Genomic DNA, 15,698 nt, shown 5'->3' on the forward strand with positions numbered 1-15,698 from the left:
CAGGACAAATGTAATGTGCAGCAAAAAGGGCGGGAAAACAGACAAAGAGAGGAAGTGGAAAGTAAAACATGACACATGAGGATATTAACGTAGTAATAACAGTAGATAGTATAACAGGAAATTAACTTGATTAAAATCACGACACCCTGCTTAGTAACAACACGTTGGGACTCCACACATTCAGTTTGCTCCTTCTAGAGTCAGAGACGATATTAAATAAGTGTCTTAACAGGCTCAGTAAAAGTGCGTTACATTGTTGGAGTGCCCCTTTAAAATAATCCTTGACAGATATCAGTGACATTCAAAGCTGTTGACTTTTCTGAAGATGAACCACCAGCATCTTGAGATGTGGTTTCTGTTTATTGAATTATTGCCTTGTAAAAAAAATTAACAAATCCAACCTTTTACTCACATCATCACAGTTCAATTTCATTTTTTTAAAAAACACAGAAAACTAGCATTCGCATGCCAGCTGCTGGGGAACTCGGACTCAGAGGTCTGAGATTTATCAGCATTTAGCATAAGCAAAATGAAAAAAAAAAAAAAAGGTTTACTCAAATGTTCAGACTGAATTTAACTAAGACAAACAAACTAGAGTTATAACATGAATCCTTGCAGTTTTTCCCACTTGACATGGAGATGCAGTGTCACAACACTTGCACAATCATTTCTGCAGGTGGCAAAGTCATGGAGGCTGACTCAGTGACATTTAACGTGACAGCTGTAGCTTACCAAATGGTGTGAGCTGTTGCTGAACATTACAAAAAAAAAGTGTGTTTTTTGACTCAAGGAGCACAGCTGGAGATTTTACAGCCAGAATGAAGCAAGTAAGAAATACCTCTCCGTGTCTTCACGTGGCAGGAAGCTGACGACGTGTATTATTTCTTTCCCCCAGGTACTCGTGTAAGCAGTGCACAGACTCCTACCCCAACAGCCGAACTACACCCAAAACCCACACCCGTTCCCGCAGTTACACCCGCTCTCTGACCAGCTCACAGGTAACAAATGATGTTGTTTATTTGTATTAAAGGCTTTTATCCTTTATTTCAGTGTTTTGAAAAGGTTGTTGGATGTAAAAGGTCAAGGTCCGCACCAACAGAAGCTCCACTCTCCCACAGAAAACACTGCTCCTGAAATGGCAATCCCGCCTTGAATACCGCGACTTTATGACATCACACTACATCATCATGTCACATATTTGCATAATTTATGCCTAGCAGCAAGTTTGACACATAATAAATACTTAAGCACAGCTGCTCTGTTGTTGTTGGTGGTGCTGGCTCAGGCATGTGTGCGCTGACCAATTAGAGGAGACTGGGTATTCAGGAGGGGGGGCCTTAAAGAGACAGGCGCTAAAACAGAGCGTTTCAGACAGAGGGGGAATACAGTGTTGAAGCGCTGGACAGAATGAGAAATCTCTTGTTTTTTGAGCATTAAAGCATGTAAACATTTAATTTAAAATAAGATATACTACAGCAGTGTGTCTCTCTTCCTTCAGCTGGGAGACACGCTGAACCGTCAGTTCGAGTCGGTGTGTGAGACCATGTTCGGGGAGGTGGAGTCTCAAGCCGTCGAGGCCCTGGATCTCCCCGGCGTGTTCCGCACCCGCAGCCACAGCTACGTGCGTGCCATCCAGGCCGGCTGCTCCCAGGACGACGACTGCCTCTCCGTCTTCTCCATGTCGGGCCCCCAGGGAAGCATCAAGAGCGGGGCCGGTAAGTGTGCGGTGTGGCGTACCAGCGCTGTGTCTCTGCGAGATGTGCGGTTGTCTTTTTCTGCGGTGGCGACCTGGTGGGAGACACAGTGGGGACGGCCAGTGGGAGAGGGGATTTTATGACAGCTTGTGTCTGCTTACCTCGACAAAAGACTCTGACACACATGCTCACGCGCGGACCTCACACACGCACCAACTGCAAGGCAACATTCAATGAATGCATCCATTATTAATGTAATTTTCTCTCGTATTCTTTTGATCTCCATGATCTCACTTTTTCAACCAAGCCTTCTGCTCCTCCGCGGCGCTATCTTTTTTGTGTGTGTGTGTGTATACAGTATGTGCATGCTATAAGCATCGACGTGTGCGTTATGTTATTGTGCATGCTCTTTGTTCTCTCTCATCTCCGTCCTCCGTCAACCCGCCCTGTGCGATTGCGGTTTCTCAGGCTCAGTAATAGGTACAGGAACGCTTGTGATTATGATGATAACTCAGAGTCTCCAGCTGTTCTCTATCTATAGTATGTCTGCGTCGATTCCTTCTTACTCTGTATCACTCGTCTTCTCTTCTTGGTCTGAAAAATGTCTGTTTTTGTTCATTTTGTGTTTTTTTTTAATGATATTTCCTTTGTTTAATCTCTGCAATCACACTCTTACACAAGCCTAATGTACTTTTCATCTCCAATAATCTCGAGTGTGAGTGAGAGAGAGAGTGGGTGTGTGTGTGTGTGTGTGTGTGTGTGTGTGGGTGTGTATGTTGCAGAGCCACTCGAGTGCCTCACAGGACTCCAAATTCCAAGCTTAGACCAGCAAATCCTCCCCCCCGATACTTATTAAATTTTCTGTGAGCCGTGATACACATTAACCACAAACACACGTGCACAGTACGCAATCTCAAGTCACACATAACCCTGAATAGACACACACACTGGCGCTTATAGAGCTTAATGGTAAGGATCTTTGTAAACTGTGACAAGCTGGTTGGTGATGAAGATGCTTGGAAAGAAATGCATTTTGATTCTTTACTCGCTGAAAATAAACCGCGTGTGTGTGTGTGTGTGTGTGTGAACGTAGGCAGAATCTGCGCTTCTCATTTTAATATTTCTCTCAGGAAATTGCTTTATTTCCTCTAGAAGCAGAGTTAAGTTAGCTCAGGGGGAGAGGTTTTTTTCTTTTTGTCACTTCCGTCATGTCTATCTCCTCCACCACTTTACTCCCCGCCACTCTCTGAAAATCAAACCACGAGCTGATTTTCGGTGAAAAGACGGAGCGCTTTTTGAGCTGCATTTGTAAATCTCTCTGTCATCCTGCACTGGCATTACTTCTCATTGATGTTGTTCTTTTCTCTCCCTCGCTCTGCATTTCGTGTCCAAAACTTCCCTCTTTTCACCATTTCCTTTCACGTTCTCCTTTCAGTCTGTCCCTTTTGTAAGTATCCACCTCCCCTGTTCCCTCTTGATGTAGGACCCATGTCGCCTTTAACAGCCCACTTTGCCTCTGTCCTTCTTTCTCCTTCTCTTCTGACACTTCAGTCTTTCCTTATCGTAAAGGTGCTCCTCCCCCACTCCCACCTCGCATGACCAAGTCTTCGCTCTCGGTGCGAGCCCAGAGCAGCACCGAGTCGACCCAGGATGCCTACTTCCAGAACAGCGGACAGCTGACCTCAGGCTCAGGCCCCGGGCGCCCCAAGCAGCACAGCAACTCCGTGGACCTGGGCAGCACTGACGGCCCCTCAGGTCGCACCTCCAGAGGAGGCTACTACACCGCCACGGGCCCTGGAAGATCCCGACAGCACAGTAACTCGGCAGAGAGCCTAGACGGGGTTAGGAGTTCGAGGGAGCTGGTGCCCTACGGAGGGGGTCCAGGAGTCGGGGTGAGGGCCAAACACAGCAGCTCAGCTGACAGTCTGCTGGAGGGCCCACCGAGGCCGGCACGCGAGAGGGACAGCAGGGTCGGCGGCAGCCTGGGGAAATCGGTCTCGCTGCCTCAGAACAGCATCGTGCTGAGTAAAGCTGGGGGGCAGGACGACGGACGTGGTGGGAGGAAGTGGAGGCCGTCCATAGCTGTGCAGGTGAGAAAGCACATTCACTCCACCTTTACCGAAATTAATCAGCAACTAATCAGTCTTATTTCAGTGTGTTAAATCTCTTGATCTACAAAATGTCAGAAAATAGTGAAAGATGTCCTTCACAAGACTGCTTGGTTGGTGTGACCACAAGCACAATCGTCGCGTTTGAGAAGCTCAAACCGAAACATGGTGAATGATGCGGTGCATTTTTGCTTAAAAAAGAAAATGACTGAAATTATTCATTATCAAAATGCCAAGTTGATCTGCGGACCAACTAAAATGTCAATTGGTTAATCATTTCCGCAAGAATCGAAATACAATCATAATCACACAAGATAAATGTTAAAGAAATATGTGCCAAGAGAAGGATGAGAAGGTTTATACCAGTTTCATGTTTGTGCATTTACTACGGAGCAAAGTCAGGAACTGACTAGTATAGCATAGAGACTGGAAACGGGTGAAGCAGCTTTTCTGCCTCTCCACAAAGCCTTAAAATATTCTACCAACACTCCTGACTCACTAATTAACATGACAAATCTATGCGTATGTATCTATAACTGCTTGTTGGCGACCTGCTGGAGTGCTTCTGCTTCTGCTCATGTGTGTCTGGTAGATATGAAGCCACCACCAGGAGCTGGTTTGCATATTAGCAAAGATACTGAAAGCACGAGTGAAACAGCTATTCAGGCTCTGTCCACCATCAACAAATCTGTTTAGCAACAGCTCACTAATTAACAGATTATATCTGTGAAAAACAATGATAAAATCCCGAACTTGTGAGTGGAAACAGTCTTCTCATCTAGGCCCCAAATTGTACGAGTATGTATACCAAAAAGTCTAATTGCTCCTTTAATTCCAGTTGTGTATGTAGTGTTTAGGTTGCAATGTTTCCACAGATCCCTCTGCGCTCTGACCGTGGCACTTTGTGGCTGCTTCTGTTTTTCAGGTCGACAGTTCAGAGACTCTGTCAGATTCAGACGCAGAGGGCAAAGCTCTGACAGAGGTCCATTCTATAGGAGTCCAAGTGGAAGAAGACAAAAGGTAATGAAAACACAACTAAATGTCAAAGCAGGAAAAAAAAGTATTTATCCTTGAAATCTCTTCTCGACCCGGAGTGTGTTTATTTTAGCCTGACATTTAACTTGCCCTTAATTATGGACACAAATTTGAAAACTAAGATGTGCATTTGTTTATTCGCTCATTTAGCTTCGCCCCCACATATGTGGCTTCATCAGGAGCTTTTTGTCTCTCCAGAATAATTTATGTGAATAATTTCAACATGTAATTTGAAAAGCCTTCATCTACCGGGCGCCCAGCAGTGCAGCCACCTATGGTTGATTTCTGGGCTAGATCCCATTATTTCATTTAACATTTCATCAGACGTCACAGCTTGAAACCAGTAACACTTTGTTCCAAGGAAGTCTTGTTTTTTTTCAACTGTAACCATGACTACTGCAGCCACAACTCATACTTTCAACATGACTTTCACATGTGATGCAGGCCATCTCCTAATTATATCCAACATGCCTTGCGGGTCACAATCGCACACACGCATGCAAGCGGTCGCAGCATCGCATTCTCCCGAACCCCGCGCAGCCTTTGATCATGCACCTGTTAACAATGTCCCCCGACTGCTGCAATCACGAAGGGATACGGTGTGACGTCCGGGAGAAACCGGGAGTGCGAGAACGGAAATCTGAGTCACACCTCGCACCTCATCAGACAGCAAAGGAGGATGAGGGGAGGTGGGGTACAAACTTGTGATAGAGTAAACACTCATCACTGAGTCCATTGACGTGACATTTGCACACACTGGTGCGTCATATGCCAGAGGATTTAGCAGGGCTTATCACAAACGCTTGAGTCGTAGCGACTGCAGTGACAGCATGACTATCCCTGCTCGAATCGGAATGTGCAATTATTTGGGGGGAATATGATTTGAGAAAGGCGTTTGCGTGTGATACTCCGTGTGACTGGACGGCCTCTGGGCCTGCTGTGACTCCCCCCGTGTTGCAGGCGGGCCCGTTTCAAGCGCTCCAACAGCGTGACGGCGAGCGTGCAGGCCGACCTGGACCCCGAGGGCTTCCCGGGGCTCAGCATCGCCGTGCCGACACAGGACAAGAGTCTCCAGTTCGGCTGTTCCTTCCAAAGGCACTCGTCAGAGCCGGAGTCCGCCAGCCAGTACACAGAGTGCCACCGCACCGTCCACACACAGGGACAGTGGGCCTACAGAGAGGTAAGTGTGCGACGATGCGCAAAAAACTGATCACCCGAGTCGTCCTTCATCGGAGAAGATGGTGTTCTTTTAAACTATATTCTGTGTTTTAGGTGAAAAAATGCATCATTTCCAGAGAGGATTTGTTTTTCCAAGAAGTTTGTTTGTCGAGGAACTTGCATTGTTGGAGGCAACCAACTGTAAATCAGTGTTTAGCATGAATCTCGGGCAAAAATGAGTTTGTTAACGAGCATCTGTCTACATATGCAGTCTCACGACGTGCAGAGTGGAGATCTGTTCAGAAATAACGCTTCACTGTGCCAATACAGGTGGCTTGGAACAGTCGACATTTTGCACTTGCGTCTTGCTGAGAAATGGCAAAGAGCAACAAATCTACAGCCAGGAGACAATTAGCTTAGCTTAGCACAAAGCCTGGAAACGGGGAATCAGCTAGCCTGGCCATAAGTTGCCAATTTTCAAAGGTGTTACTTAGTTTATATTTAGTGAGTTTTTAAGGTGCTGCTAAGCTGATCTTGTTTCTTTCGGACGCATCCTGGCTCGGTGTTTCCCCCTTTCTTCCAGTCTTTGTGCTAAGCTAAGCTAATTGTTTCTTGGCTAGAGCTTCATAATCGACGAACAGATGTGAGCATGGCATCGATCCTGTCCTCTGATTCTCTGCAAAAAAAGCAAACACGCATTTTTCCCCCCCATATTGTCAAACTATTCATGTGAACCTGGTCAACAGACGTGGTTTGTTTTTAAAGTAAGTTATACAACTGTCATGGTCCCAGGTTCAGTCGACTTCTCATTTTTATGTTAAATTTTTATCCATACGTGTCATGATTTACTTCCTGTCTTTGTCAGTTTTCCCGCCCTTTTTCTGTGTACACTAGTTTCAGTTGTTCATTAGCCGCTGTGTAATTATGTCTGTGTATTTCTTGTACTCTTGGTTGGTTTGTCTGGTTTTATCTTACGTTTCCTGCGTCTCTTTTGTTCCTGTGCCTGTTCCACGGTCCCCATGTGTCCTCTGTGTTCCCTCTTTGTTGTCAGTGACTTTCCGTTTTCGCTTTTTCGTGTGTTCCTGTTCCCTTGTTTTTGCATTTCTTTCTTTTCAAAAGCAAAAAACTGAAATAAAAACCTCCAAGCATTTAGTAGCAAAAAATTATTTTAAAAATGGTTACGTCAAACAGTATTAAATACTAGACATTTAACTACTTGGTATTAGAAGGACAAGTTCATCCTTACAGTCAAATTAATTGCCACCCAGGACTTTATCCAGAGTGGCTACACCACTGAGCCCTGCCCAGCAGACCCACGGCCCCACCAGCACCCACACCTGCCTCCACGCTCCCACTCCCCTCTGCCCGTTGCCTCTGAGAGAGCTTGGGCGGGTACGCCGTCCCTGGAGGGCCCCCGGAGCCTGCCCGACTCAGGCCGAGCCTCGCCCTGCATGAGAGACGGAGAGTTCTTCTTACGCCTCCTGCAGACGGAGGTAGAGAGGATGGAGGGCTGGTGCCAGAACATGGAGAGGGAGGCAGAGGAGAACGAGCTGCCAGAGGAGGGTGAGTTCGGGAGGACGATCAAAAGGATGAGAGATAAAGACAAATGATGAATAATTCTTGGATTTCTAAAAGTACTCGTGTGCTGTTTCCTCCCCAGTGCTCGAGCTGATCCGAAATGCAGTTGGCAGTGCCCAGATGCTCATGTCTCAGAAAGTCCAGCAGTTCTTCCGCCTCTGCCAACAAAGTGTGGTGAGTATGTGCGATTGCATCTGAAATCATGACAGCACACGTTAGATATGGTGCGTGGTTTTGCCCAGATTCACTATTGCTCAGGGCAAAATCAGCTTGGCTGCAAAAGCACAACTGCAGAGGTCGATCCTGTGCAATCTTGTCGTCTTTCACAAATCCACATACTACTTTGTCACACATCACTTATTGTGTCCCATCTCCCTGTGCTGCACCCAGGACCCTTCAGCGTACCCCCAGCCCACCTCTCAGGACCTGGCAGGCTTCTGGGACCTGCTCCAGCTCAACATAGAGGACGTCAGGGTCAAGTTTCAGGACCTCCAGAGGCTCAAGGACTTGAACTGGAGGCTCCCACCTGAAAAGAAGGTGAGAGGCCCGGGGGTCCAAACAGCCCTGGTTTCCCTGAAGCGCTCCCCGGGAGCTAAGATGGCAGTGTGCAGAAGAGTAGCGCAGATGGTCGTGCCCTCCGAGCCTTTGCAGGCTGTGAAAATACAGAGCAGCAAGAGGATCTGAGTCGAGCCACGAGACAACGGAGTCTTAAACTGATAGAAATCGAAATGCATTCGTGCATTTGTTGCAGCTGTTCATATTGTCTACTCACTGATCAACGACTTGAATCTTGATAACAAACTAACAATTGTCTCTCTTTTCTTCTTTTTCCATTATCTTTGTTGGCCTCTTCTTCTCCCATTTCATTTCCTTGTATGCCAATGCATGCTGAGGTGCTTATTTATTGTTGATTTTGGTCATTCGTCTGTCCTGTCTCGGCCCGTGATTGTTGCTTGTTTTGCTCATCTCTGTCACATTCCTTGTTTCTCCCCACTTTTTTTGCATGGGACCCCTTTTCGTACAAACCTTTTTTTTTCACCACCCGCCACGATAAATCCACTGTCCGTCTTCATCATATATCGACGTCTCACCATCCCTGCGCCAGGAGGATAAGAAGCTTCCTCCTCCCTTACCAAAGAAGCCAGCGGGCGGGGTGAGCGGCAGCCTCCGGGCAGATAGCATCGCGGACGGTGGCGCCGGAGGTGGAGGAGGAGAAAGAGGAGGCGGGTCGGGGGGCCTGGTGGTGCCTCGTCTGGGTGGACATACCCTACCCATCAGGGAGAAGTCCCTGGACCTCGGGGACCGTCAGAGGACAGAAGCAAGGAGGAGGCTGCTGCAGACCAAGCGTACCGCCTCCTTTAGGCAGAACTCGGCCACGGAGAGCGCCGACAGCATCGAGATCTACATCCCAGAGGCCCAGACTCGACTCTGAGCGTCCACCTCCTCACTTTCCCCCACTAACAATCTCGGTCTTTCTCTGAGCCCGGTTTTAGATCTTCTGCGCGTCATTGCTGTTTATCCTCTCCCCCCCCATTCCGCATCTCCATCACGTCACTTACCACAACCGCTAATTCCACTTCTCTCGCTCATTAAACAAGCAATGACAGCCATTTTAGTGTCTTGAAATTTGGACGTTTTACTGATACAGAAGCCCAGACCTGAAGCAGTAGCTAGCAGATGTGAACTATGGGCTTTTTTAAGAATTCTTTTTTGGCTGACGACGAAGAGGAAACAGTCCACTTTTGTAACAGTAGTCAGCAGAGGCTCACGCAGTAGTAGCATGCCTGTGCGTGTTCACCTAGCACTTCTCCATCACTGCAAATAAAGGGCTTAACAGGCACAAAACCTCTGTGTGAGGAGATGACAGAATCTCCCAGTGGATCCCTCGTTGGCATCTCCTCAATGCCATTCGCAACGGAGTCAACTAAGATACATCTCTTCACGGATGCTACCAGTATGGATGAATACACATGGATTCACTCTCACCATCAGTTTAAATGCCCTTAAAGTCAGATGGCTGACGATCCCCAAAGAACATCCTCCAAGCATAGTCAGTCACCTACAGCGGGCTCCTTTTCACCCAGGTGCCATCTGTCCACCCAGGCACCCAGTCGAAGAATATGGAACTATTTTCTGCCTCTTTCCCCTTCGTTTCCTCACGTCCTCCGACAACCCTCAGCATTCAGCAGTGAGGCTGTTTGAATGTGCAAGTGCTATTTGTACATAGTGTGCACACTCGTGTTTTGCCAAAAGGAGTTTTTGCAGTGTAGCATCACAGCCTTGACAGCGAGAGAGCATCGCAGACACGGAATAAAAAAAAAAAAAGGACAGAGCAGTTTGCTTTTTACACAGTCTCTCTGAAGTTTGGAGTGTTCAGGGGTGGGGTTTCTGGGAATTTTTAAGGGGGCATATATTTTTGGTGGCTGTTACGGAGAAGGCCCCCCATTTCACTGTGAGACTTTAGCACCACCGAGTGGTCACATGAGGAACCAACCCAAACACCACTTTGTCTGCAGAGCGTTCCCTCCACCCTGAGTCAGGGATTAACAGACGCGACGAAACAGCCATGGAAGAAGATCACTTTCTTTAGTCTTTTCTTTCCCATGACACACGGTGTCTTTTCTCCTCTCTTCTATCAAACGCTCCTCGATAGAAGAGACACGTTTGCATAGTTGAGAAGATGAAGCAAAAGGAGGAGAGCTTGCAAAGCCTCTGCCTAACTTGAAGTACAGCCCTCTTCATTTAGCACACGGCTGATGAGAAACGAAATAACGAACGGAGTCCTTTTTTTTTTTCGATGTAGCTCCGTCCACACCCCTTCCAAAGAGTCATCACAGAGAGGAAACCACCCGATGTGAAACGGCAGAAAAGAAGCTACTCGATAGTGTTCGGTAATCCCGCTGAGATTGAAATAACACTCGTCACAAATGGCAACGTACCGTATGTCTGCTGCACTAGGTGTTCCTCTCCCCCCCTCCTGGTTATTTACTTCTTGAAATCATACTATCAGGACAAAGTGTAGCATGATTTTTAAAAGCTTTTGAGGGAGCCTCGCTTGTGAATTTATGTCCGGAGCAGACGTTTCTAATTGAAGTATTTTGTACGGATGGTGCATATAGGCTCGTGTGCGTGCGTGTGGCGTGAATATGAAGGGCTGCGTGTCGCGAGGGACGTGTGTGATGAAGCCCAGTGAATACTAAAAATCCAAATCAGCCATTTTAAAGAGAACGGGGGGAAAAAAAACAAACACACACACACACACACAAAATATGGGGATCTTTTAGCATGACCAGTTTTCTTTTCTTTTGTTTTCTATTTGGATGGAATGTGTTGGCAAAATGGGATATTTTAATGGGAGATGTATATTTTATAATATAATCTACATTTCTAGATTAGTAGAGACTATTGAGTACAGTATATGTACAAAAAAAAAAGCATATATCAAATGTGAAATTCTACAGTATTATTATGATAGATTATAGCATTGTGTTATACTACAGCTGTGTGGCATATCCAGACTCAGTACATGTGAAAAAGAACTTCAAATGATTATTATCTTCAGTTTGTGAGCGCTGGGTCGGGTTCACAGGGTATGTAACTGGCAAGAGTGTTACTTGCCGAGTATGATCCTCCTTAGGCCTACTGTATATCTGTCTGTGGTTCGAACAACATATACTGCTGTACATCTCCTCCCTGTATTTTCCTCTTTAGAACCAACTACATGTGCCTAACCAGCTATATGTGGAGGTTTCCTTTGAACACAGTTTACAGTATATAAATAGAAAGATATGTAAATAGAAGAGTATAAAGTCTCCAGAGAATATTGTCGACGAAAATGTTTTTATTGTACCGACATGCCACCCCCTTTGTCTCCCCCCTCACTCCCCCCTCACTCTCACGTGCAATACACACTTAAGACTGGCGGACCTTTTCGTTGACGTCGACACTGCATGCTTTATGTCGACCTCGCCCGAGGGAAATTTAGCAGAATCGACCTTTTTTCGACTGATAAAATGTAAGCCAAATTTTGTAGCGTCTGAACCGTTTTCTTTTTGTGGTCGGGGTAAAAAGAAACTGAGATTTTACAGTGCGGTTATTTCAACGAGTCGCTTCTTTGTACTAAGATAACGTCCGCGGGAGGACAATAATACTGACGACCTTGAAACAGCAATTGGTGTTTTGATGTGAATCTAAACGGATCAATTTAACCACCTCCGTGTGGAACGAAGCTGCCCTGGCGAGGAGAAGAAGAGAAAAAAAAAAAAAAAAAAAGGGCTGAGAATCATGTTTAATTCATCTGCAGCAGTGTGGGCTGTAGAGCAGCCTTTTTTTATCCCCTCATCCTCCTCCTCTGTTACCCTCCAGCTCGACAACATCTCGGCGGTGTTTGACACAGCCCTCATCAAACAAAGCACAAAGACCTGCTTTTATACTGTTACTCCACTGTGAAGGCCTCCTGACTCCACCCTCACAGCCCTCGCACCTACGCACGGAGGGACGGCAAGGTCTTTCCATTACGAGTCAGGCTCGAGGGACACCGGGAATCAAAGAGGCTTTGTGGGATATTTATCCGCCGTAGCAACTACTACTTCTTCAATTCTCGCTGACTTTCTCCTCTATACTTTTTGATCACATGTTGAGGTGTTAGCCAGCCACCTTGCCTTGAAACAGGTCCATTGCAAACACACTTTCTGGTGGTAGGAATTCCATATTTTCTGTCCAGTGTTTCACCCATCTATCTTATATCCTCACTGTATGAATACAAGAGCCTCAGCTTAACATAGCGCCTGGGTGTATAGTTGTACAATCGTGATCTGAGCACTCACCACCACACCACACGGACTTCTATACGAACCCTTTCACCTCTTTCTAGAAGTGCAAAAACCCCTTGTGGACAGCCAGACGGACAAGTCAACTCCGAGTACCTCAGTTTCTAGCAGCAGTGTCTCCAACCCCCGACCCAAGCCTCTGTCCTCAGGGGACACCACACAACCGACGGACCCTGAAAGTACAGGACCGGATCAGTCCCGCAGGAACTTTGTCCAAGTTCTTTAAACGACAGGGGTGGATCCACTAAGCCCAGATTCTCCAGTAGCCATTTCCTGAGACTGGAGAACGAGAGTGAAAGGAGTGGTGGTCGAGGCGAGAGCTCAGTTGTAGCCGACGTGTGTGTGTGCTGTATACTGTACATCTGCAGGAGGGTTGTGTAGCAGCAGATTTGAGTTTTAGTTGTGTCGACATTTCTGAGAGGCAGAGCTGCTCTGGAGGAAAACGCAAAGTCGGTTGGTTGAGTTCAACCTCAGCGGGAGAAGTCAAAGCAATGTTTGTTTTTTTTCTGCTTTACGAAAACCGAGCAGCTGTCAAAAAGTGGTGAAAATTACCATGTCTTGTTTCGTGGATGAATTTTTTTTCACCAAACAAACCCTGTTTTTCAGCAGTTGAATGCTTGTAACTACCTGGCAACAGCACGGAATGAGCAGGAATTTAATCTATCTTTGTTGGATTACTAGATAACATACGTGCAACGATTCCTGTGAATCTCTCGCGGATTTTGTAGGCAATTTCACTGAAAAGTACTTTGTATAAAAGGAATTATGGTGAGAGGGATCACTGAAAAATGTCAACCATGGACAGGAAAAACATTTTTTTAAAAAGCACTCTGATTACACAAAAATCCTAAGAATTATATCTTCAATAATTTTTTCTTATACTTTCACCAAACTCCTTTAACCGAACACAGCAGGCCGAAATATCGATAGGTTTTTCACGCACTAATCAATTTAGTGATTTTAGGCTATTTTACCACCATGATGTGTTTTATTTCAGACAAGTGGAAAGAAAAATATCTAAAATACACATTTTACAAAATGTCTCTGTCTTTAAATTTTCATCATTAAAAATAACATTTTTAGAAAACCTAAGATACACAAAATAATTGTCTCAACATAGTTCATCACCTTGGGAAGTTTTATGATGATAATGGGTTGATTATTGTAAGGTATTCTATCTTATTCACCTGCAGTGTCTTATTTTTGCCTGGACATGGATGGAATTCTACAAAACATATCTTTACAGGCCATTTTTTTTCCACTTCAGTCGCACCAACATACACCAAACTTTCCAGCTTTATTCCCTCCAGTTCGTTCATAAATCATTCATCGCCTGGTTTTATTCCAAAAAGCAAAAGCACGTTGTTTATGCAGTATTTTATGCTTTAATGTAGGCTGAGAGATTCAAAACTCCCTCTTTAAAAACCATTGACTCTTGTATCTAACAAAACGAAACAGGAATTTTTAACCTGGCTTTATTCAGATTTCTGTTCTAGAAATGTTGCAATATTTATTTAGCGCAAGGAATAATTAGTACAGAATACTTAATGTGAGCAATCACCTGCTGATGTTTCTATTGGTTCAATTCTTGCCCTCTTCACTTGCAGGGATTTGCCTCAAAACGTATTATTTGGTTCACCTCTCAGAGGTTTTACTCCCCTCTGCCTCCGGAGCAGCTCAGACCCTTGAAGATGTTAAACTGAAACTCTGATGTGCCTTTAGCTCTGAGGTGTAACTGCGTTTGTGTGTACAGTATGTGCGTGTGTGTGTGTGTGTGCGAGCGTGTGTGAGCGTATCTACACAAAAAATGAACACCCTGCCACCCTCACGTTTACAAAAATGTAAATACCTGTTGCCAATGGACATTGCTCTTCTCAATATTACATATATTGTTATTACAATATGATTATTATTAGTATGATTATTGTCATTAAAAGGATTAATTATCGCCATCACTCTCATTATTATAAACGGTGTTGTCAACTATAGCTATGGGTAAACTTTGTTCTGTATTCAAGGGGCGAGTCTTGTGTACACTAACAAAAAAAATAATAGTTGAATCTCTGAAGTCTTAAATCGCTGCTACCGAGGAGACGGAGTAGAAGAGAAGCAAACTGACAATAACTCTGGGAAGACTTTTTTTTTTTTCTCTGGGATCAATGATGAACGCTCCCGCGAGGAGTGAGAGATCACCGAAAGAGGAAAGCAAGCGTTGAACGGATGGACTGAATGGAAGATCCAAACATGAGACCTTTTTTTCTTTCTCCATGTGCATTTATTCCACTCCCAACTCTCAGTTCCTGCCCGAGTAGGAAAACAACGCGGACATCAAGCCGACACAGACTCTACTCTCTCTGTATTCTGCTCTATAATGTAGCAAAAAACTCGACAGCCCCTCGCTCTCCACTCTCTCCTCCTCTTTCATCTCGCTCTCGTGTTTCTCACTGAACGCCATGATTTTTAACCAGACGGGTTTGATACAGCGAGCTATTCTGTCTTTGAGCTCGGCTTTATTTCTTGAGTTCTCTTCTTTTATACGTTTGATTCAGTGCCAAGACAGCATAATTGTACATATACAAACATGAAATGCTTCTGTTTTTTTCCTCTGATTAAAACAAGTGACTGGAGCATATAGCAATAGCGATGCCATAAGATGTGAAATTTGTTTCATAATGCCACCGGTGATACACAAGATGCATGAGAACGCCACGGTGAGCGGGAGATGCGGTTTGGATACGTGCTGGGCGGCAGTGGTGGTGGTGGTGGTGGTGGGGGGGGCGGCGTTGCACAGTGATGTGTAAAATCATGATTCTGTTTGTTGTGTTGTGGTTCTCATATGTACATACAAATTTATTTATTGATCTCGTATGTTTGATGGATCTAGATGTGTCAAAAGGAGCACGTCTTGATAGCGCTGAAGCCCAGAGAGATGGCACACTGTGACGTGGTTTACCCCAACACAGAATGTAACACTGTCAACGTTGTCAAAACATTTTCTAATGGCTAATATTATTACTATTAATATGATTATTATAAAGCTATTTTAGCGAGTTAAATGAGGGGCGCTGTGTCTCCTTTGTCTTTCTTTGGTGTTCATTTTTTGACTCTGTTGGATGTTTTTAAGCACTGGGAATTATATCATATTAAAGGGACAGTTCACCCCACAAAATCCAAAATACATATCTTTCCTCTTAACCTGTAGTGATATTCATCCACGTGGCTTGTTTTTCTGTGACTTGCCAAGTTATCAGATACCAGCCAGAGAGATGTCTGCTTTTTGTGGTGCTTAAAGCGCC

At 45.2% G+C, this 15,698-nt stretch overlaps 1 protein-coding gene across 4 annotated transcripts in view; it reads left to right on the forward strand.

The window, feature by feature from the left end:
• dlgap3 (discs, large (Drosophila) homolog-associated protein 3) overlaps nt 1–15,463 on the forward strand; it is a 130,949-nt gene extending 115,486 nt beyond the window's left edge. For 3 of the 4 annotated variants that reach the window (XM_030412488.1, XM_030412487.1, XM_030412485.1), the window contains 9 exons: nt 896–998; nt 1,499–1,715; nt 3,246–3,784; nt 4,728–4,822; nt 5,798–6,017; nt 7,264–7,558; nt 7,656–7,747; nt 7,964–8,110; nt 8,679–15,463. In XM_030412488.1, the coding sequence (XP_030268348.1) occupies nt 896–998; nt 1,499–1,715; nt 3,246–3,784; nt 4,728–4,822; nt 5,798–6,017; nt 7,264–7,558; nt 7,656–7,747; nt 7,964–8,110; nt 8,679–9,005 (2,035 nt within the window). In that variant the 3' untranslated portion in view covers nt 9,006–15,463. Of the gene's footprint in view, nt 1–895; nt 999–1,498; nt 1,716–3,129; nt 3,142–3,245; nt 3,785–4,727; nt 4,823–5,797; nt 6,018–7,263; nt 7,559–7,655; nt 7,748–7,963; nt 8,111–8,678 lie in introns of all 4 variants that reach the window. The other variant, XM_030412486.1, reaches the window with a different exon arrangement.
• Nucleotides 15,464–15,698: the final 235 nt, after the last annotated feature.

The sequence above is a fragment of the Sparus aurata genome, chromosome 3, assembly GCF_900880675.1.
Source record: "Sparus aurata chromosome 3, fSpaAur1.1, whole genome shotgun sequence".
Classification (NCBI taxonomy): domain Eukaryota; kingdom Metazoa; phylum Chordata; class Actinopteri; order Spariformes; family Sparidae; genus Sparus; species Sparus aurata.